Source organism: Mytilus galloprovincialis, chromosome 2 (assembly GCF_965363235.1).
Source record: "Mytilus galloprovincialis chromosome 2, xbMytGall1.hap1.1, whole genome shotgun sequence".
Classification (NCBI taxonomy): domain Eukaryota; kingdom Metazoa; phylum Mollusca; class Bivalvia; order Mytilida; family Mytilidae; genus Mytilus; species Mytilus galloprovincialis.
This window is the reverse complement of record NC_134839.1, coordinates 8,840,681-8,865,725: the sequence shown is the minus strand read 5'-3', so window position 1 is coordinate 8,865,725 and position 25,045 is coordinate 8,840,681. Positions and strand designations below refer to the sequence as shown.

Genomic DNA, 25,045 nt, shown 5'->3' with positions numbered 1-25,045 from the left:
TATCATACGAGGTAATTTAGTCAAGTTAGGATCACTGCCATATTTTAGCAAACTAATAATATCATGTTCGGAATATCTCTAGCATTTTCAGTTCATTATCTGCGAAACCAAGCGAAACGTGCATGTGGCATGTCTAGAATGGGGTAATTTTATCAATTTAGCTTTTTATTTAAACATGTCATTCTACTAAATTATAATGCAAGAGATCATGAGTTCATTGTATGCATGGCTTTCGGTTTTTTCTTCAAGAAATTATAATTTTCACTATATAATTAGAATCCAAGCAACTCACTTACTCAGCAAAAAATTATAATTTATCACAAACAATCAAAACAAAACATGGATGAACGACTTTATATATCTCATAATGAACAAAAAATGTATTTCTTATTAGAAATTCCAGTACCTACTGATTTATTTGAGGCAAAAGACAGCAAATGAACCTAGCCGTTTCAACTTTCAAGGCGTTTGCTAGATGCGAAAACGTAGCTCTATTGTCCTTTGAATTTTTTTTCCCGCAAATATCAAAAATCATTAAAAAGGACCTTAGCCTCACTGGACGCAATTACGACTGGACACAATTATGAACGATTTCAAATGTTTGCCCTCTGAACTCATATTTGTTTATAATTATCAATAAATGTTTCTATAAATAAAAACCGTATTAAAATTCCCTTGTTTTCATGATAATATTATTTAAGTGCACTCGGTGAATGTTGATGATGATGACAAAATCATACCTGCCAAGTTTTGAAAGTGCCCATGGGGGTTTTAGTGCGCGACAACAATTTCAAAGGTTACAATTCTTTGCGACAACTATTTTGCGTGTGCTGTTTTGTGGTCTAGAAAAGTGTCATATTTGTAATATGAGCTTACATGCCTTTTCTAAAGTTTATTTGCATGATTTTAGTTATTATATATCAGTAGAAAAGATGAACATGTAGCAGCAAGACCAGGAAATAATTTCATGTGTAAGGATATTAAATAATTGTTGACTTTTCCAATTTAAAATTATGCACAAGGAAAGAGTTTAAGACCTTTATCAGGTTGGGAACAACACCTAGGGGTATCCCCTCAATTTAAGGACATTAAAAACCACTTTTTTAAGTAAAAATGAACACATATTCTGATATTCATATTATTTGAAGAAACTTTTCCCAAAGAATTATACATCTTATGATCTATCTGGTATAATATGGTCAACACATGTCCAAGAATTTTGGTATGTTCTTGGCCTAATGTATCATGTATATCTTCTTTATTTTTCAAAATGATTGGACCCTACATTTAGAAAAGTAGTTCTAAATATAATGTCAGAATTTCCCATTTTTAAGTTAAATAAAAATCTACATTTTTCATGTTTATTTTTCACAGAAGTAAAATGCCCCCTTGACTAAGGGAAGTCAATCATTTAAGGGATTCCTCATGTGGGTTTTTTTGTTTTGTCCATGTGAAAAATAAAGAATAGTTCATTAAATGATTTGGTATTTTAATTAAATACATATCATTTGTTACAGCAAGAGTAATATCAATAAATTAGTGAATAAACTACTATTTATTATCTTTATGGTAGTACTGCATCATTGAAGTTTGTCAATCAGCCATGCTTTTATCCTTATTCTGTGTAAGAACCTCCTTGCAAGTGAAAAACCATTTGCCATGTTCACGATTTTAAAAAACAGAGGAAATCAACACAAGTTCAAAATCTAGGATGTTAGAATTATCTTGAGAGAAAACGTTTTTGATTGGCTGATTAATTTGATCATGAGAAACATAGAATTTGATTGGCTGAACACGAATGTCTTCCTTGGACACAGTTCAAAATCGGGAACCATCATATTTTTCGTGTAGATTTTGATAAAATCGTGTTTTAGAGGGTTTTTCACGATCACGATCGTGCAATCGTGACAAAGGGTCAAAATCGTGTAATATACGCCTAAATCGTGAAAGTTGGCAGGTATGCAAAATCGTTCTAAAATTATTGTAAGAATGACAATCTCCCCTGGAAATTATATAAAAGAAAAACACATAAAGGTAAGTGCATATTGCGTTCTTTTGTTAATATATAGAGAGAAAAATATCTCTTGATTCTGTTCATATGTGTGATGCCTTTTATCTTGCCAAAAACACCCACAATTGACGTTTTTAGACCTATTTATGGTGAAAGGAAAATATGTTAACTTTATTGAAAAGCCCAGAGAACCCCGAAAGAAATGTTGACCTATATAAAAAAAATCATTGATGAATAGAAGGATCACCACCCAAATGAAAAAAAACTTAAATGCAGTGCTCATTAAAAGGAGGAACTTACATAAAAGCAAAACAAATACGAAATCTTTCCTTTAACATGGCAGACATTTCGTCTGCAACCACTTCTGAAGAAATTGAAGTAAAATACAAACTTCTGCATCTTAATTTCCTCTGGAAACGAGTTTGAAATTAAGAAAAATGTATGTTTCATCAATCTAGACTGTTGTCATTGATTTTTTCCTGCGAGATATATTGATATACTGCTGTTCGGAATTGCGTCCATATGTGGCTGACTTGACCCGTAAAACGAGGTCACACAAATCTTACTAAAGTATCCTAACGTGAATAGAAAATTATGTGGGATATGATGCAAAATGGAAAGCCTTCATGTATCTTCAATTCTATGGTATAAACAACTAAAGAAAAGTAGTCTACATAAATAAAATATTAATCACATTTCAAAAATCGTTCGTAATTATGTCCGGTGAGGCTAAGAGCTATGTTTTCGCAGCCAGGCGTTTGCTTGGCCTAAAGGCTAAATTATATTGTAACATAATTTCATTTAAAGCAAACATAATGTTGCTTAGAGCTTTTATAGTATTAAAGCTTATTGTAATAGCTTGAATTAATAATATATTATGAAGAATAACACCTCCACGCAATGTAGATATACAATATGTATCTCTTATCATTGAGAACATATGTTGGGGTTTTTTGTTTGTTTGTTTATTTTTGTATTTGTATTTTGTAAATGTCAGCTGGTATCGTTTCTGTATAGGAATTTACACCAATAAAATTATTTGATTTGATTTAATACAGCATTTTTCCTTTGAAGTTTTTCATGTTTTTACATGATAATCTGATTAATCATGTTAATAGTTTGGTTTCTGAAAAACCATGGTTTGATATAAATGTTGATTTGTTATTCCATTAAAAAAAATTATGACGTACTTTGTGCTTGCAACTTCATGTAGATAGGCGGAGCTTAGACTATGGTTTAATCTGATATTATGTATGTTTAACCATGATTTAAACTCCGCCTCTTTGTTACGACTCCTTGTGACTGACAGTTAAGTGAATGCATTAGGAAGTATTTCTGAATGAACTGGCTGATTTTCGAAAAAATTGACTGGAATGATTTTCTTGTGCACGTGCTAAGTAGTGGGTTAGTACGACATTCTCACTGGGTTTTTAATGGATAAAAAATCACCAGGCCACTTTTAAATAATGTTACAAAACATATACACCACGCCTTACTCATAAAATATTTATACGAAATCATCCTGCGAATTCGTCGTTTAAATATGTTAACTTGTAAATAGCGTGGTACAAATGTATATAAATACTTATTCACAAGCTTCAGTAGTCCAAATAATAATGAGGTTTTTAAAAGGTATTGAACTGCTTTGCTATGACACCCTACCTACTCCTACAAAGTTTTAACCCTTATCATGCTTATGCCATTAATTTTCATGATGTATAACTATTAGAGAGAATTTTTCTCTCAACAGACCATGTCAACTTTGAGAACTAATTTTGTCATTAAATCTTTGTTGACAGCTAATAATTTTTACACATATAATATATATTACTAAATATTTATTTTTAACTTTTGTGTTAGATTGGGTTCTAAATATTTCCAAGTCCAAATAATTATGATGTCTGGCAAGGCTATTTTATTTTTTTTTCTGGGACGCCTTCCTACAACGTCATAACGCTGAAGCCATTTTTTACGTCTGGAGTTTGAGAGCAAATTTTGGGGGGAACTTTTAGACCTAATTTTGACAAAGTTTTCCTTGCAGGTTTTAAATTTTTACGTAGTTACAAAGTCCTACCTTTTTGTGCTTATTGATGTAAAATATTTCCAGAAATATCCAGAAGAAATGGTAAAATAAGATACAATTCCATTTGAGTCGGGCAAATATTTATTTTGATTTCCCACAATTATCAATGAAACGTCACTTCCATTGAATATAAAATATTAAAACCGGTAAATTTTGATTGAACTGAATTTTCGTGTAATGTAAATCGAACGTTGTTTGATTTCAACAAAAATTGAATCCTTGGGCAGTCAAGGGAGTTACTTTAATGAGTGATTTTTTAAATCACTGATTCAAGTAACATTACTTCCATAAAGGTTGAAAGTAAGAGTTTTCTTTCTTTAATAATCACCTATTGAAGTAGTACAAATTAATCACTAGAAGAAGTGATTTAATTTTATTGTAGCTTTAAATATAGAATGCTAATGATCCAGGGACTAATTATGTTTCTAAAATTTTCAGAACCAACATCTGTGTTGATAGGATGACCAGGTCATTTCAGGTGATGACCTTGTACTGAATCTAGGATAATGACATAAAAATCACTTGTTTAAGTATCATACCTCAATTTCCTTCCCAAAAATCACTTCTTTAAGTATCATTATTTTAACAACCCCCACTAGTTTCAACGAGACCCTTTAATCGCGAACAGTAGAATTTTATTACATAATCGGAAAGATGAAACCTTGAACTTTACAGGAAAAATACTCCCACTGCTGGGAAAAATCTTTTCAGAAAGTATCAGTTCATTATTTAAAGCCATTATTATAGCATTTTTTCAACTAAAATAGAATTTGAAGCTAATTGATAGCATCAAAGGCATAAACCTTGCTACTTAAAAGAAGCAAAAAGTTCATTTTTTTCAATTTTACTAATTTTAAAAATATTGTTTAAAACCTATGTGCATGATGTGTTTAAAATTTTGATAAAACTACAAAATCACAATTTGTGGCAAAACTTTTAATTTGCTACTCAAATAAGTAATTTAAAAATCACTCATTTAAGTAAGTCCCCTGACAGTTGGGGTTCTTTGATATGCTGAATCTAAACATGCATTAAGATTTTTGCTTATGGGGCCAGTTTTCAAGTTGGTCCAAATCGTGGTCCAAAATTAAACTTTGTTTGATATCAACAAAAATTGAATCCTTGGGGTTCTTTGATATGCTGAATCTAAACATGTATTTAGATTTTTTATTATAGGCCCAGTTTTCAAGTTGATCCAAATCGGGGTCCAAAATTAAACTTTGTTTGATTTCAACAAAAATTGAATATATGGGGTTCTTTGATATATGCTCAATCTAACCATGTATTTAGATTTTTGATATTTCGGCCCGGTTATCAAATTTGTCCACAATGAGGTATGAAGGGTCCAAAATTGAACTTTATTTGATTTCATCAAAAATTGAATTCTTGGGGTTCTTTGATGCTGAATCTAACCATGTATTTAGATTTTTGATATTGGACCATAATAGGTAAATGTCCAATTTAAAATTTTTATGTTTTTAAGTTTAAGTTCTTAGACCACATTCATTCTGTGTCGGAAACCTGTATTGTCAACTATTTAATCACAATCCAAATTCAGAGCTGTATCAAGCTTGAATGTTGTGTCCATAATTGCCCCAACTGTTGAGGGGTTGGAACTCTGCAGTCGTATAAAGCTGTGCCCTGTGGAGCATCTGGTTGGCATCTGAAATTCTCTCATGTGATGTCAAATTTTACAGGAATGGCTAAGATTTCAAATGCAAGTAATAGTGGACAAATACATGCATGTAGCAATATTTAAAGGTGGATAATCCGATATATGTATATATATATCATTCCTCCCCTGTTAATTTTCCATGTTTACTTGACAAATATCCATTTATGTTGAAGACATCACTAAATATCTATCCTCTAATTTTTGTTTTTGAATAAGTATTAAATTTAAAAAATAATCTGTACACATGGATATAATCATGATAACTAGTGAATTGTTATTATTCTTTTTGATAATGAAGGTTCTATTCATTAAAATCAATTTGTTTTCAATTTCAAATTTAAAAGGATTGTAAAATTTGCATCTGAAGCTGTCAAAATTACCTCTCTTTGATATACAATGTAGGCAGTGCTCTGCTATCAAAATTACCTCTCTTTGATATACAGTGTAGACAGTGCTCTGCTATCAAAATTACCTCTCTTGGATATATATACAATGTAGACAGTGCTCTGCTATCAAAATTACCTCTCTTTGATATACAATGTAGACAGTGCTCTGCTTTCAAAATTACCTCTCTTGGATATATATACAATGTAGACAGTGCTCTGCTATCAATCATTGGTAAAACTACAAATGTAGCTGTGAAATCATAACTCTTATAACTAGCCTTAATGATATAATTTGAAAATTTTTATGACCATACAGTGTACATACATCAGGTACATGTAGATCCACAAATTGAAAGAAAAAAAATTCATGAGGACCATATGTGTTATGGTTCAACAGCTACATAATACATTCACTTATCTCATGTATACACATGGCTTTTATTTTTTTGAACAGGTCAATAATTTTGGTGGTATAGCTATCTTGCATAAGTAATGATAAGTAATATAAAATTTTAGAATTAAAGCATTGTTTGAGTGTCTTCTTCATATACAATGATATAGTCATGATAGTTGTTATCACAGTAGTGTATGGAACAAAAACAAGGGAAAAACACAATAGGAATGTTCCAACATGATTTGTCCAGTGCTAGGATTGGTCCCAATTGTAATATGTTACATGTACCCTGTCTAGGACACAGTTGACTAAGGGTTGTTTAACATTAAGATGATGATCATCTTTTACATAGTATTTTACATGATTTTAACTTACACTAGTTTAATTGTATGACAACAGCAAAACAAGATTTAGAAAAGTACATTCTGTATGAAGTTTGAACAAGAATAGCCTTCAATCATATTAGGCTGGGATTTTGAAAAAAAATGTTCATATAACCTAGAATACTTCAAATTATTTAACCATAATCAATTTTGGTAGAGTTTTTGAAGTTCAATGATGGTTACCATATTTGACTACATTTCGTCTATATTTATTACTACCATCATTTGACCATTGGGAAATGGACCTGATGGATAATGAAGCAACACAGGATTGCAGATAAACACAAACAAAAAGGTCAAAGGTAAGTTTTTTCCTTCAATTAATTCATGTCTGAGTTTGAATGGATAGGGTACAAAATGTTTTACAAGAAAGTGTGTAAGGTTGTTGCAGAATATATAGCTTGAAACTGTTGTCATACAATTATTTTTTGTGCAAGTTAAATCAAGTGAAAAGACTATAATCTGACATCATCATCATCATGAAATATGGAAGTGCTTATTCCAAATGCCAAGATGTATAAATTACATTTTTCATATTATTTGTAACACTTGTTTCTAAAATGTAGATGTGCAAGAATCAATTCAACTACATGTATTGAAAGAAAAAGATTCAGCAAATACTAAAGTTTCAAAAATAACTATCTGAAATGTGATCATGATTATTCTCTTGCTTGAACTTAAAATTGAAGAAAGTCTTTCTTAATGAACTTGGTGAAAGATTATCATGGTCCATACCTGTAAATTTTTCCAAATATTTTCCATATATACTGTCACAGATGTACAGTTTTGTATATGAAGATTGGACTTTTAACTATCAAAAGTCAAAATTAAAAGTACTACCTTAACCCTTAAATTGTATCTGTTTAAAAGGGTGGTGGTGGGGAAAAGAGTTGACATTTGATAGAAATTAGTAAAAAAAAAAATAGTTGGTTACATTTCTCCAAAACACACATTTTTTTCTTTTAGCAGGTTTAAATGTTATTTGATTGCTAAATGTAATAAGATATACAATTTTAATTTTATGATCGTCATGAGTATCATTTTTTTTCAGTGTATGAATGCCTACTGCACCTAGTATCAACGATAGACAACTTATCAGGACACTAGTAAATATCATCACTTCCAAATACTATTGCTGATACTATGGAAAACGATATTTTAGATTCACTTGAAGATTTAGGGTATAGTGGACCTGCCCTAGATGATGGAGTTTTTGACAGTTTTGTAGAGAATGGGCCATGTCAACAACAATTTACTGAATTAGTAACTTGGCTCACTGATCAAATTAAATCCTTCACTGGATTAGAAGAACATGTTAATCCAATAACGAGTTCAGACGACTCAGCAGAGTTTGTCATGGAGCTAAGTGGCTTTCTACGTGAATTGGTTTGTCCTTACAATCATTTATATGAAGGAGGCCCAGTTACAGAAAGAGTGAATTCTAAGGAAAACAAACTACAGCTGTTGGATTATTTAACCTCTGAACTTGCTACAATCAGAGTATTAGCTGTTAAAAAACCTGGTCTTCTCAAAGCAGCAGATCAGAATAAACCAGAAGATGTGAAAGAAAGTGATGTTGCTAAGCATTTAAAATTTATGTTGATGGGATTAAGCTTTCCTAAACCACCTGTAAATGTAACATCTTTTCAGTTATTTAGCAAGGTTGAAAATAAGATAAAAGAAATATTAACAAAACATCCTATGCAGGTGGGTAAACCTTTATTAAAGGCTCGCCTTTCTGATATGCAGTGGGAGCAAATATTAAAGATAAACAATTCCTTAGCACTAGAATATCAGACAAGACGTGAAATGTTACTTAAAAGACTAGACGTTACTATACAATCATTCATGTGGGCTGATAATGCGAAGAAAAAGCAGAATGATATAGCAGCAGTCTATCAGCCGATTAGAAAGTTGCTAATGGGAAAAACTTCTATAAGTGTTGCACAAATACTCGCAGCAAGGGATGATTTAACTAGATTAGAGAAAACAAGCAGTGGTGAAGCAAGAGATAAAACTAGATGTGCAATAAATAAAGTTCGTATTCCAAAGGTACCAGATAGAGGAGGAAGAGCATGGGAGCTAGAGCCTCCACCTCCTGAAATGCCATCATTTGTGAAAAGAGTAGATCAACCACAACAGCAAAGGCCTCAGAGTGGTTACAATAGAGGGCGTGGTGATCGAGGACGTGGTGGTGACCGAGGAGGAGGTGGGCGTGGAGGTAAAGTACAAGGTGGTTGGGGAGATAATCAAAGTCAACAGTTCAGTGGTCAGTGGAATCAGGGAGGAGGTGGTGGCTATCAAGGCGGTGGAGGCTATCAAGGCGGTGGAAGTGGTGGCTATCAAGGTGGTGGAGGTGGTGGCCATCAAGGTGGTGGAGGTGGTGGCTATCAAGGTGGTGGAGGTGGTGGCCATCAAGGAGGTGGAGGAGGACACAGAGGAGGAAGAGGGGGTTATGATCAAGAAGGACGTAGTGGAAGTGCAAGAGGTGGCAGAGGTGGGAGGGGTGGTGGACGTGGAGGAAGAGGGGGAACTAGATAATTATGTTATTAATACTTAGTTGTTGAATTTTTCCTGACATTGAAACTTTATGTTAATATTTTTTTTTCAAACTTTTAACAGCTATTTGATAAGCATGATAAGATATAAAAGTAGGTTTTTTTTGCTTACCCACATAACATTCGGCTAACAATTTTTTGTCTTCAAGAATTTCCAAAGTGAAATATTCATGAATGTTATTACTATAATCATTCTGGAAGTAATTTACAGTTTATTGGATTTAAAAACTTATCACTATTATTCAATCCTGTTAATATTTATCTCGGTGGCAGGATAATTAATTCACATTTGTATTTAATTTCATTTCTGTTACAAATAGTAGAGTTCGCGAAATCTTTTTTTCCCTGGTGGTCCTTGAAGAAAATCTGCTGGTCCTCACTCATAATTCTATTGAAAAATACTAAAATTGTGTCAGTCCTATGCAAAATTTTGGTGGTAAAATCGTGAGGACTGACGCTTTTCGTGAACTCTGAAATAGATTTTTGTAGTCATGTTATCTCACTATTTATAGTACCAGAAATACTTGCATCTAGTATTTGCAACCTGTACGGGTTAACAATAAGAATGTGCAATTTTATAATAAATTATGAAAAATTAAATTCTCCTGCCAGATCTATTTTGAACCCAACATTGATTTTAGATAAGATTTACTTTATGGAAGGTATTTTCTAAACATGTGTTCTGTCTAAACTCTTAAGTGCTATATTGTATTCACAGTGCTATACATGTTTATTGTGGGGGTGATAGAAGTAATGCAATTCACTTTGCGTTACGAGTTTTCAGCGTTGACCTATTTTACCTATATTTTTCAGCTACAACAATTGTGGGGGCAACAATGCATTGTAGGAAACAAATATTTATTCTTTGTTTTAAATGTATTTACAAGTGTTCAATGTAAAATATTTTGATATAGTACAGAAGTTGTCATTTCAAGATATATATATTGCAAAAATTGCTGTAAATAAATGTCTCAGAAAGTTGAGGTAAAAAAAAGGCTTTCAAAAATGAAAACAACTCTAGAAATCAAAGTTATTTGATATTTAAATTTTGAATTGGTTTATTTTGTTCAGAACAACATATTTTTTAGGTTAAAAATGTTATTGATAAATGATTTTTTTTGTCCTGATTATTAAATGGAGTACAGTATAATTTACTTACAAGACAATTTAGTTATTATTAGTTATACTCACTTACATTGTGTCTAGTAAATTGACAGAAAGATTTAAAACCTTCAACATACCTAGATACAGAATGAATTTAACAGTTGCTGAATTTAACTCTGAAAGATCACCTCAAGACTTGACATGTTACGTAAACTAGTTTATTTAATCTCTGACATTATTAGAATGTTTGTGTTTAGTATTAAAGCATTTTTTTCCACTAATTTCATGGTGTTCATACTTGCTCTGCTTCAAAAATTTAACAGTGCATATTCAAAAAGCACATTACAGAGTACAAAAAATGTAGTTTGGAAAACGAATATGGAAATCCTGAAACTACAACAGCTCAAATGGGGGTCTGTTCAATGGAAATCCAGAAACTGGAAATGCACAAAAAGGAATCATTTAAACAGAAATACTGAAATTAAAAAGGGATCTTTAAACAGAAATCCTGACTTTAGACATGTTAGAAAAGCACAAATAGTATCTGTTAAACAAATTGTACCCATAGACATGATAAAATAATTTATGTTATTGTTTGTCCTGTGTAATGTAGTTGATGCTTGTATTAAGTGTATTGTTGATTGTTAATAAAGTATTTGAATTTGTATTGGCTGTGAAATTATTTTAGATATAGTTTCCAAATACATATACCAACTTGATACAAATTCATACAATGAACTTTGCTTATTATGGAGTATGTCACATTGTTAATTACTGTGGATTCATTTAAGGTGGTACCCAACACTTTCACTAAAATTAATTTGGCTCGTTTAATTTTCATAAAATTTTTACAAAGTATTTACTTTGACCCTTTAACAAAAATATAAAAAATTGAAAAAATTTGAACCAAGCCTTCTATCAGAAAAATTACACTGGTTATATAGCAGGTTGACAAACACTAATTTTGATCATTGAGAAGCTTTATATTGCCTTCACAACGCAACATAATTAAAACGTTTAGCTGATATTACAGAGTTATCTCCCTGTAGTGTTAGGTACCACCTTAATTTTGTTGCGTTGATATCAAATTTTGTGGATTAAGGATGTACTTAGGTGAGGTTAGGTGAAAATTAATTAATTAAGAAGTTAAAATTGATACTATAAGCTGGTAGAGCATCAATCAAGGATAAAAATAAGCTAAAAATATTGATAGGTCATGGACCTCCTTTTCGAGATATTTGAGATTTAAAAAATGGCCCGAAAAGGCTGACTCTGACTTTTACCTTATTTTTGCATTGGTATTATTAGGTCTCAAAACAAAAGAAAGAAAATTAAGAATCTTCTAAAATTTTGGTAAATTACCTTTCATGAGCTATTAAGTGTTATATGAAAAAATAAATGGGTGTTATGGGGCAAAATATTTTACATTGTATTGTATGGAAAAACACCAAGGATTCTGAACATTTGACACAAATTCCAAAACCTCACCTAAGTACATCCTTAAGGAAGTTAAGTATTTCCATGTATATCTGATTTTGTGGTTTTGCTCAAACTTAAATACAATGTACAAGCTTAAAGCTATAGATCATCTTAAGAACACTGAAACAAAGCACTTAAGACAAATAAATGTTCTTTTAAACCAAAAATAAAGGGAAATAATTTCTTATTTTGATAAAGAGTTAAATTAACAATACACCAAACAATCGAAAATCAGTAACAAAAGACCAGAAAACGTAAAAGTTAGTGACCAACTTTCAACAATGAGAAAAACACATACTATATATAAAGCATAAAAATCAAATCACAAAAATACTGAACTCTGAGGAAAATTCAAAACGGAAAGTCCCTAACCAAATGGCAAAATCAAAAGTTCAAATACATTAAATGAATGGATAACAATGGTCATATTCCTTACTTGATACAGGCATTTTCTTGTTTAGAAAATTGTGGATGAAACCTGTTTTTATAGCTAGCTAAACCTGTAACTTGTGTAACAGTTGCAAATTCCATTATATGACAACATTGTCAAACAGATATAATAGGTAAATAGGGGTACAGCAGTCAACATTGTGTCATAATCTTAATCTGATACTATAAAAACAAACAAATATGTTACAAAGAAGCACAAAAAGGCATATATATAGACAAAGCTCACTAGCAAAAATGAAAGAAAAGAATACAAAGTTTACCATGGCACAATAACACAATGATGGAATGTATAAGTACAGAGTAACATCATATGTATCAAAGAAACACAAAAATGCATATATACCATTGGCGGATCGGGGGGGGTTCTGGGGGGTTGGAACCCCCCTTTTTTTGACCGATCAATTCATTTGAATGGGGAAGTATAGTTAAAACCCCTCCTTTGTCCTGGGTTTTGAACCCCCCTTTTTAAAACGGCTGGATCCGCCCCTGTAGACAAAGTACATTAGCAAAATTGAAAAAACAAAGAGTTCAAAAATTACCATAGAAAAATAAATCAATGATGGGATGCAAAAGTAGACTCAAATGGATATCACCATAAACAGACTAAACAGTTGAAGTAAAATTCAAAAATACATTGAAATATAAATAAAAGAATAGTGTAACAGGTTATTAAGGTGATAAACAATGTCAGTTCCCTAGTAGCAAGTGATAAAAGGCCTTGACATGACAAGATGTAAAATATTCAAACAAGTAAACCAATAACTTGATTGATGCATAAAAAAGGAATGAAAAACAAGTATGATGTACAGCAGAAAACAACAACCTGAATTACAGGATCCTTACTTTGGACAGGCATATACAAATGTGGCATGGTTAAAGTGATAGCAGGTACTCTACCCTCCCCTTACCCAAGACAGTGTTTGGACCCTAACATCACTGAAGAGACATTACTTTAAAATCCAGATACGGTGTACTAATTTTTGCACCTTTTGTCTGTGTAGACCTTCTTTTCCACAAGTTTATCGTAACATCTGGTGATTCTTTTATTTGACAATTGCCAATGGCAGTCAGCAGGGTTTTAGAACATCTGGTGTTTGACCTACTAGTCAAATGTGTTTTGTTGCAATATACTTTTTCACTTTTTGTTCTTTCGGAAAATGTTGTTTGTGCTGTTTTTAAACCTCTCTACCAAGAAATGTGTTTTGCATGCACACACTCAAAAGGTTGAGATCTCACAAAACATGTTTAACCCCATCATGTAAGTGAGTGATTTAATCGCTGAGTTGGAAGACCTATATATTGTGGCCTTGGACTGTTTTCTGCTCTTTGGTTGGATTACTGTCTCTTTGACACATTCCCTGTTTTTATTCTCAATGCTATAAAATGTATGATTTGATTTCTGATTTTTGGTGTTTTAACGCCACTTTTAAGCACTGCATTTAGGCTATTTTGTGGCGGCCAGTTTTTATTGGTGGAGGAAGCCGGAGTGCCCCAAAAAACAACGACCTTTGATAGGAAAACTGACAATCCTAGTCAATTAAGATTTGAGTCAAGTGCGCTCGCACGAGCTGATTCGAACTCACAACATCAGTGTTGACTGGCTAGTGATTACAGTAGTAACTACTTAGACCACTCAGCAACTGAGGCACCATAGAATGTATAATAGATAAAAACTAACAAAAAGGATCTGACAGCTAGACAAAATCTGTGAATAAGTAAAATGACAGAAATTGTCACTCGATTTCTATCAAGATTTATTTCCCTTCATTGACAATTTCATTCATTTATGTTAAAACCTTTTGTAGAGGAACTGTAATTAGCTGTATTGATCAGCAGGACAAGATTTTAAAAATGAATATTTCGATCTGGTAAGAACTGAAATTTGAAAATCTTGCTGAAAACAGAATGAAAGCAACTATTTTTATATATAAAAAAGACTGATAGTGGTTTAAAAAAATAAATATGTCAAGTAATGATGAACAGTAACTTTTCACTAGAACCGATACCAGGAAAACAAAATATTAATGAAATGCCATAAAACATTAATTAAAAGAGAACATCAGAAAAGATGTAAAATTAAATGCAAAATTTGATGCCTTTATCCTATAGTTTGTGCTCCTACATTTAAAAAAAAAATCAATTCATTTATAACTACTCGATATACATATTTTTTGGGAAAGTATGTATTGAATGTTTTTTCGTCTTGAATATTACAAGTCGCATATATTTTATATTTTTTTCAGAAAGTGTGAGGTATGCTCTGAGTGTGTTGCAAAGTATAAGTGTCCAAAATGCTTGGTGGCAAGTTGTTCATTAAAATGTGTTAAACAACATAAAAGTGCCAATGACTGTAGTGGACTAAGGGACAAGACAGCTTTTGTGGAGATTAAACAATTTGATGATCGAAATCTCCTGAATGGTAAGTGCTGAAGTGCTATTATTTTGTATTCTAGATTCTGTTGAGCAGAAAGACTAGCAAAATCATTGATGATTAAACAAGAAAGGTAAAATAAAACCTGCAAGACTGACATGTACATCATTAAATATTTCAATACTCCAAACATAGTTGGACATATTGCATATATTACATGAGTAGAATGTCAGGTAGAATATTCAACAGTAAAGCATATGAATTGTTTATAAATTATTTTCTCTGAAAACAAAGATTAGGTGCACATCTGAATTAACTCATTTGTCTTTCTGTCTATCCATGAATCTATTATGGGTAAAGCCTAAATAGTTTGGTGACTTCTAGTCTGAGATTGCTCTGGCATTTGGCTCTGACATTTGGGGCGCACTACGTTTGCGCGCATTTGGGGATTAAAATGTTTTACGTTTGCGCGCATTCATTTTACAGGTAAACTCAGGTAAAAATATAAATAAAAATTAAATTAAATTATAATTGACTATATATTTTTTTTATTTTCATAATAAATATGACTATCAATTGTTAATTTTGAAAATATTTCTTAATTCAAACTATATATTGTTCATATTGAATTATAAAACCAATTATAAATTGATCATTATAAACTCCGTAGTTTAAACGAATAGTGATCGTTTTTAAAATTAGTAAATAATTTAAGTTAGTTTGTAAAGTTGCACCAAGACGCAAACTATGGAGTTTCGACACGTACCTACACGTAAAGTAATGAAATTATCAATACTTTTACCTTTATGATTAGCTATGTTTAAGCATTTTAACATTTTTATCTGTACATATTTCTAGGATTAAGTGCATGTGCATAATAAAACGGACTTATCTTGCTCGAAATCCTACTTCCACCTCATGATGAGTAGGGGGCCAAGACTAACGGAATGAGTACTTATACTTGTAAATAATAGAACTAATTATAAATAAATAAATATTATTACCTGTATTTTACCTGAGTTTACCTGTCAAAAAAATGCGCGCAATTGTAATCAAAAGCTGCGCGCAAACGTAATGATTTTTGCGCGCAAATGTAATGGTAATGCGCGCAAACGTAATGCACCGGACATTTGAGATTTTTTTGGGTGTCTTGCTTGGGATGTCTCACATCCCCAGCAAGTCCTAGAAAAGGCAGTCAGCTGACAGAGTAATCATATCAGAATAACGGTATATGATTTTTTAAAGAAACTTTGCACAAAGGTAATACACTACATGAACATATACCTGAAGGAAAATGATAGTGAGGTCTGACATCATGTAGGGGAGATAATTTCACTAGCAATATGAAAAGTAAATGATTAAGTCTTTAGTTTCTGAATTGGCATGACATTTTGTGGTGATGTTAAACTTCAATTTAGGAAGAAATGCATGAATGCACTTCTTCTGTTTTGTGTTTAAAATAATGGACATGATATTTTTAACATAGGTACTTCATCCTTATTTCATGAAATTAAAATTTCTCACATATATTGTTTGAAGCCAAATTAAAATCTAAAACGTGACTATAATGATAATATACATGTATTTGATGAACAGATTACAGATTTTTAGAAGATGCTGGTAGGAAAAAAGACAACACAACAAGAGATGAGTTGAAGAGGAAGCGAGAGAAACCAAATTTTGTAAGTAAAGTATTATATGGACTATTTAGAACATTGAACAAAAAAAAGGACAAAAGCAGATGCTATTAAGACAAGACTAAATACTTAGAAATATGAATTCCAAAAGAAATATTAACAGTAACAAAACCTCAATTTTAGCCAATTAAACACTTTTTCATCCAATAATTAGTGCCAGACTGACACCCCTTGCCAATAAAAACATTTCATGAAACAAAGTGTTATCTAAGAGTCCACTGAATTTAAAATTTAAGATGTGAGGCTTCTGGCTTGAAAATCTGACATAAGTTGTGTAAATATGAATTCAAAATTGAATTCAATAAATCCGCATTTATTGAAGAAAATATATTTACTGATTTGTGTTACAGAAATTAAAATTCTTATGATTTTAGTTTCAGTAAAATTACAAAATTATATACACCTTTTCACCAATGTTACATCAGGAATATAGAAAGTTAATACTGTGTTGTAAAAGAAAAATTCAATCATTCAAAAACTAATTATAATGAATATTTGAATAGTACGTCTTATGCATATTATATTCAAAAATTCAGATGGGAAAACTTTTGTTTTTTTTCTGTGATGGTGAACTCCCAATATGTTTCTGTGCTATTGCAGTTTACATACTTTGGATTACAATAGTTTTCTAACACAAAATACAACACTTATCAGTGGTGGATCCAGGGGAAGGATTCTGGGGGTTAGAACCCCCTGTATCTCTGGTTGGGACACAACCCCCCCCCCCCCCCCCCCCCTTTTAAAGGCTGGATCTGCCTCTGCTAATTTTACTTACTTTAATGTTGTATTCTTTTTCAATTGACATGCTTATAATTTGTTTGCAGTTTTTAATAGTGCTAAGACGCAATACATTTTTATAAGAATATTTTAGTATTTTGAACTATTTCTACCAAACTTGCACCTATTCTTCTACATGACATGAATATATATATATATATGCTAATTTAGTTTTCCATCTTGCAGACAAAACCATTGTATCACATGGTTGATTGATTTGTTTTTGTTGTTTTTACAGCTAAGAGAACTTCACAAACAAGCAAAGAGAAGAAAAATAGACCTACAGATTATGCCATATCCAATGGATAAAAGAAAAAATAATGCAACAACATACAATTTCAGGTTTGGTGAATTTATTATTGAAGCAAGCTTAAGTGTGATAAAAAATCCTAATTAGATTTCTTTGATAAACTATACAAGGCTTAAACTTTCTTTCATTTTCTAAAGTTGTACTCAAAATTCAAACAATCATTCATAACTATTTATAATGAATATTTGATTAGTACATCCTATGCATATTATATTCAAAATTTTTAGATGCTCCTTAAGGTGGTACCTAACACCTTCACTAAAATTAATTTGGCTCGTATTTACTTTGACCCTTTGACAAAAATATGAAAATTTCAAAAAATTTGAACCAACCGTTTTATCAGAAAAATTACACTGGTTATATAGCAATTTGACAAACACATATTTTGATCATTGAGAAGCTTAATATTCCCTTAAAACACAACATAATTAAAACGTTTAGCTGATTTTACAGAGTTATCTCCCTGTAGTGTTAGGTACCACCTTAAATGATACTGCAAAAAATAATTGACAAAGTTAGTCTGACACATCATGTACATTGATACATAAATAATGGAAGATATGTTCATTACCTTTAACATTTTTTTTTATAGATCTCAAACTATTTTATGGCAGATTAAATGGATATTTCCCAAGTCTGATGGTTGTTATACTGACACAAGGTAATATAGACTATATACACTGATTACAGAATTTCTCTACAGTTTCCTAAAATACTTAAGATGAGAAGAAAACATTGTTTCGACTTATGTTTGTTTCCCCTAACAGTAATTCATCTACACAAGTTACAGTGGTGGAATCTGTTTCTTTTATGATTTTTATCCTTCCTTTTCAAAGATTTGAGTAAAGTTGTGTACTTTTGATGTGACGTCATCAGGCATGGCCGCCTTTTTTCATGACATCACAATTAGAAAATTCAGAAGAAAACAAGAAAATTTAACGTCACAATTAAATTTCAACCAATCATTTGCAGAGAACAGATTTTTCACTAGTGAGGAGAAATATTTTTCTCACACTGGTCAGGAAATGAGAAAATAGCACAAAAATTAGAGAATATGTATTTGTAGATAGTGCCATCAGATAAATGACAAAAAACACATGTAGGGAATGCTAGATAATTATAGATTATCGTTGATCATCTCAACAAGATTGATTTTATCGCTTGAGCAGGTATGGAGAAAGTGAGAAAAGCAATTAAGTTGAGATGAGAAATGATAATCTGTTTATCCAGAGTTCTCAAAAAGTGGTTGTCCTATGGTTTCGACCACCAAAATTTGCAAAGGAGTGGCACAATTTCAGTATTTTGCTTAAGAAATAATAGTGAATACCAGCATATTTCCCTCAAGGACCACCAGGGGTATTTTTCTTTCAAGAACTTTGGTTTATCGCTATTTTACCTATGATGATGTTGTTAATTTCATTGACAATGAGCATGTGCGGCCTTACGTTTCTAGCAATATTTTTTCATAGCACTCAACTGTGCTGAGAAGTGAAAATATCAGTCATTAAAAACAAAGGAACATTTTGTAAAATAGAGATATTAGGTAGTAGGTAACACAACTAACTATGTTGAAAGACGACGTCACTTATCAAACATCAAAATCCAGAGGACAATACACAAACAAACATATATAAAAAAAAATCATTTTTTTTTTTTTTGCCAATTTCTTTTTGATTACCTTTCCAAAGACCTGATATCAATCATGGTTTTGGTATGAGATGATATCTCCTGAACTTTGGAAATTTTGAGAGTTGTTTCCTTTAAACAAGTGAAAATGAAAGGACAAATTTTGTGTGTGTAAAATCATGTCTCATTTTTTTGTAATTAAAAGTAATTCAGGAGTAGGATGTTCCTGTAAATATTAAATAAATGACACTAAAAAAATGTGTAGATTATGCCAAAAGTTATTGTTAATTTATGTTTTTTGATTGAGTTAAGCCTTCCAATTGATATTTTATTGTGTGTTTTTCTATGTTGTGATGTTATACTATTGTTTCAGAAAAAGGGAGAAGGTTTGGTACCATTAAAATGTTTAATCACCCTGCAAATGTTTGCACCTGTCCTAAGTCAGGAATCTGATGTACAGTAGTTGTCGTTTGTTTATGTAATTTATATGTGTTTCTCGTTTCTTGTTTTTAGCTCACCTGGCCCGAAGGGCCAAGTGAGCTTTTCTCATCACTTGGCGTCCGGCGTCCGGCGTCGTCCATCGTCGTCCGTCGTCCTGCGTCCGTCGTCGTTAACTTTTACAAAAATCTTCTCCTCTGAAACTGTTGGGCCAAATTAATCCAAACTTGGCCATAATCATCATTGGGGTATCTAGTTTAGAAATTGTGTAGCGTGACCCTGCCAACCAACCAAGATGGCCGCCACGGCTAAAAATAGAACATAGGGGTAAAATGCAGTTTTTGGCTTATAACTCAAAAACCAAAGCATTTAGAGCAAATCTGACAGGGGTAAAAATGTTCATCAGGTCAAGATCTATCTGCCCTGAAATTTTCAGATGAATCAGACAACCAGTTGTTTGGTTGCTGCCCCTAAATTGGTAATTTTAAGGAAATTTTGCTGTTTTTGGTTATTATCTTGAATATTATTATAGATAGAGATAAACTGTAAACAGCAATAATGTTCAGCAAAGTAAGATTTACAAATAAGTTAATATGACGGAAATGGTCAAATGACCCCTTTAAGAGTTATTGCCCTTTATAGTCAATTTTTAACCATTTTTTGTAGATCTTAGTTATCTTTTACAAAAATCTTCTCCTCTGAAACTGCTGGGCCAAATTAATCCAAACTTGGCCATAATCATCATTGGGGTATCTAGTTTAGAAATTGTGTGGCGTGACCCCGCCAACCAACCAAGATGGCCGCCACAGCTAAAAATAGAACATAGGGGTAAAATGCAGTTTTTGGCTTATAACTCAAAAACCAAAGCATTTAGAGCAAATCTGACTGTGGTAAAAATGTTCATCAGGTCAAGATCTATCTGCCCTGAATTTTTCAGGTGAATCGGACAACCTGTTGTTGGGTTGCTGCCCCTAAATTAGGAAATTTTGAGGAAATTTTCCCGTTTTTGGTTATTATCTTGAATATTATTATAGATAGAGATAAACTGTAAACAGCAATAATGTTCAGCAAAGTAAGATTTACAAATAAGTTAACATGACCGAAATGGTCAGTTGACCCCTTTAAGAGTTATTTCCCTTTATAGTCAATTTTTAACAATTTTTTGTAAATCTTAGTTATCTTTTACAAAAATCTTCTCCTCTGATAATACGTGGCCAAATTAAACCAAACTTGGCCACTATCATCATTTGGGTATTTAGTTTTAAAAATGTGTGGCGTGACCCGGTCAACTTACCATGATGGCCGCCATGGCTAAAAGTAGAACATAGGGGTAAAATTCAGTTTTTGGCTTATAACTCAAAAACCAAAGCATTTAGAGCAAATCTGACATGGGGTAAATGTTCATCAGGTCCAGATCTATCTGCCCTGAATTTTTCAGGTGAATCGGACAACCTGTTGTTGGGTTTTACAAAAATCTTCTCTGAAACTACTAAGCCAAGTTAATTATAGATAGAGATAATTGTAAGCAGTTAGAATGTTCAGTAAAGTAAGATGAACAAACACATCACCATCACCAAAACACAATTTTGTCATGAATCCATCTACGTCCTTTGTTTAATATTCACAAAAACCAAGGTGAGCGACACAGGCTCTTTAGAGCCTCTAGTTTTATATAGACTAGACCGTTGGTTTTCCTGTTTGAATGGTTTTACTCTAGTAATTTTGGGGCCCTTTATAGCTTGTTGTTCGGTGTGAGCGAAGGCTCCGTGTTGAAGGCCGTACATTGACCTATAATGGTTTACTTTTATAAATTGCTATTTGGATGGAGAGTTGTCTCATTGGCACTCACACCGCATCTTCCTATATCTACTTAGTAATCATGATAATAACTAATTAAGGATATGGTAGTCTCAACAAAATCTGGATAAAAATATTAAAAAATATGTCTGAATTAATGAATCCTCTTCTAGCGAATACATTAATGTAACAATTTGTTTATGACATCATGTTTTTTTTTTTTATAGAGTTACAGAAAAGTCCATATTTAAATATTTGTTAAAGAAATATATTGATCCAACAGAGTCTGACCCAGTTTATCGACAGAAGTTGAAAGAATACACAAAGAAAGGAATTGACGAATGTAACCTATATATGAAAGTGGAAGGCCATCCAGCAAATGATCTCAGGTTATTGAACTGTCATGAAAAATAACTACTTAGCAACTGATAAAATTAAAAAACAGTAATTAACCAAGCTAAGATGGTACATAACACTACAGGGAAATAACTCTGTAAAAATCACATGAACATTTGAATCATGTTCTGTTGTTGAGAAAATATTAAGCTTCTCGATAATCAAAATTAGTGTTTGTCAAACTGCTATATATCATATAATATTTTTCAAAAAAGCGTGTGGTTTAATTTTTTTAAAATTTTTATATTTTTGTCAAAGGGTCAAAGTAAATATTTTGCATAAATTTTATGAAAATTAAACGAGTTAAATTAGTTTTAGTCAAAGTGTTTGGTACCTTCTCAACTGGGCACAATTACTGTAAACTTGAAATTATTCAGAACTTTTGTTCAATATTTCTATTTGTTGATTTGCATATCTGCTCATTAATTTTGCATAAATATAAAATTGTCTAAAGTAGTGCATATATTTTAACAAAATTATTATGATTTAACCCATTAAATAGAAAGAATTGCTTTTTAAGGAACTATAAATGATTAAAAATTTGAAGTACACAAGTATTAAAAAGATTAATTTCCAAAAATTATGCACTTCAATTTTGAGTATTGTGTTGAATTTTTATGCCCCACCTACGATAGTAGAGGGGCATTATGTTTTCTGGTCTGTGGGTCCGTTCATTCGTCCGTCTGTTCGTTCGTTCGTCCCTCTTCAGGTTAAAGTTTTTGGTCAAGGTAGTTTTTGATGAAGTTGAAGTCCAATCCAATTGAAACTTAGTACACATGTTCCCTATGATATAATCTTTCTAATTTAAATGACAAATTAGAGTTTTTACCCCAAATTCATGGTCCACTAAACATAGAAAATGATAGTGCGAGTAGGGCATCTGTGTACTTGGGACACATTCTTGTTTTTACTAATTTTATGCATAATTTTTGTAGATACTACATGTTAGACAAAGACAAGTCCATTTTGGATAACCTAGAAGGAATCACTGTTGTAGAATATCCAATTATTTATGTTGAATTTGGTGATTGTTCTCAGTACACACTTATGGAAAAAGGTATGATTTTATGTTAATTTCAAACTTATTTTTTTTACTAAAAGACCACACCAATGTTGGAACATTTGTAAATTAAAAGAAATGTAAGGTAAATGTTATTGAGACAAGATTTCTAACCACAGAAATAGCCACAGGAGTTATTTCCCCTTGATTTCTGAGAAATAGTGTAGCTGATAAGAACTTCGAGATCAGTTTATTTCCAATGTAAAAGACCTTGTTTAGCCAGGAATTATTTAGCCAGATAGGTATCCTAAAAAAAAGTTTTTAACATCTTTGAAGGCAACATCAAATAATTTTTATAAGACCGCAAAAATTGAAAAATTTTTGGTCGTATATTGGTATCACGTTGGCGTCGGCGTTGTCCGTAGTCGGCGGCGGCGGCTTCCGAAGACTTTTGGTTTTCACACTATAACTACAGTATAAGTGAATAGAAATCTATGAAATTTAAACACAAGGTTTATGACCATAAAAGGAAGTTTGGGATTGATTTTGGAAGTTTTGGTCCCAACAGTTTGGGAAATAGGGGCCAAAAAGGGCTCAAACAAGCATTTTCTTGGTTTTCGCACTATAACTTTAGTTTAAGTAAATAGAAATCTATGAACTTTTGACACAAGGTTTATGACCACTAAAGGAAGGTTGGGATAGATTTTGGGAGTTTTTATCCCAACAGTTTAGGAATTGAGGGCCAAAAAAGGGCCCAAATAAGCATTGTTCTTGGTTTTCGCACAATAACTTTAGTATAAGTAAATAGAAATCAATGAAGTTTAAACACAAGGTTTTTGACCATAAAAGGAAGGTTGGGATTGATTTTGGGAGTTTTGGTCCCAACTGTTTAGGAAAAAGGGGCCCAAAGGGTCCAAAATGAAACTGTGTTTGATTTCATCAAAAATTGAATAATTGGGGTTCTTTGATATGCCGAATCTAACTGTACAGTATGTAGATTCTTAATATTTGGTCACATTTTCAAATTGGTCTACATTAAGGTGCAAAGAGTTCAAAATCAAACTTTGTTTGATTTCAACAAAAATTGAATCCTTGTGGTTCTTTGATATGCTGAATCTAAACATGTACTTAGATTTTTTATTATGGGCCCAGTTTTCAAGTTGGTCCAAATTGTGGTCCAAAATTGAACTTTGTTTGATATCAACAAAAATTGAATCCTTGGGGTTCTTTGATATGCTGAATCTAAACATGAACTTAAAGTTTTGATTATAGGCCCAGTTTTCAAGTTGGTCCAAAATTAAACTTTTTTTTGATTTCAACAAAAATTGTATATTTGGGGTTTTTAATATATGATTAATCTAACCATGTATTTAGATTTTTGATGTTTGGGCCCAGTTATCAAATTGGTCCACTTTGAGGACTAAAGGGACCAAAATTGACTTTTATTTGATTTCATCAAAAATTGAATTCTTGGGGTTCTTTGATATGCTGAATCTAACCATGTATTTTGATTTTGGATATTGGACCATAATAGGTAATGTCTAATTTAAAATTTTTAAGTTTTTAAGTTTAAGTTCTTGGACCACATTCATTATATGTCAGAAACCTGTGTAAATGTGTCAACTATTTAATCACAATCCAAATTCAGAGCTGTATTAAGCTTGAATGTTGTGTCCATACTTGCCCCAATGTTCAGGATTCGAACTCTGGGGTCGTATAAAGCTGCAACCTGTGGAGCATCTGGTTTAAACTATTATGAGGTACATATAGATATCTAGTTAATAACCTTAAGACCTTGTATTTCAGTAATGATATTGTAATAAAAATTAAACATTTTAATGCAAATTATTGTTTATTTCAGGGACAAATGGTTGAGAAGTAGATATATATTAAACTATATATGTTTATGCAGAGAAGTTTGAACAAAATCACCAACTCCAAGTGACTTTGAAGGAAATACAATGTACACAGCAACTACATGTACTTACTTGTAAAATGTGTACAAAAGGACACTTGCAAATTTTTGTACATCAGCTTTATTACCTGTGATATAATGATCTTAACCTTGAATAAACGATTTTTTTCTTATATTGTTATTTCCCTGCCATAT

At 31.8% G+C, this 25,045-nt stretch overlaps 2 protein-coding genes across 2 annotated transcripts; both read left to right on the top strand.

Annotated features, from left to right (window-relative positions):
- Positions 1 to 48: 48 nt before the first annotated feature.
- LOC143062820 (box C/D snoRNA protein 1-like) lies at positions 49 to 25,023 on the top strand. The gene is made up of 8 exons (XM_076234633.1): positions 49 to 143; positions 14,767 to 14,942; positions 16,491 to 16,576; positions 17,607 to 17,710; positions 18,271 to 18,339; positions 21,767 to 21,928; positions 22,871 to 22,992; positions 24,797 to 25,023. Exons 1-8 carry the CDS (start codon positions 64 to 66, stop codon positions 24,808 to 24,810), a joined length of 813 nt encoding a protein of 270 aa, XP_076090748.1. The 5' UTR covers positions 49 to 63; the 3' UTR covers positions 24,811 to 25,023.
- On the top strand, positions 7,106 to 9,611 carry LOC143062819 (protein FAM98A-like). The gene is made up of 2 exons (XM_076234632.1): positions 7,106 to 7,234; positions 7,984 to 9,611. Exon 2 carries the CDS (start codon positions 8,076 to 8,078, stop codon positions 9,471 to 9,473), a length of 1,398 nt encoding a protein of 465 aa, XP_076090747.1. The 5' UTR covers positions 7,106 to 7,234; positions 7,984 to 8,075; the 3' UTR covers positions 9,474 to 9,611.
- Positions 25,024 to 25,045: the final 22 nt, after the last annotated feature.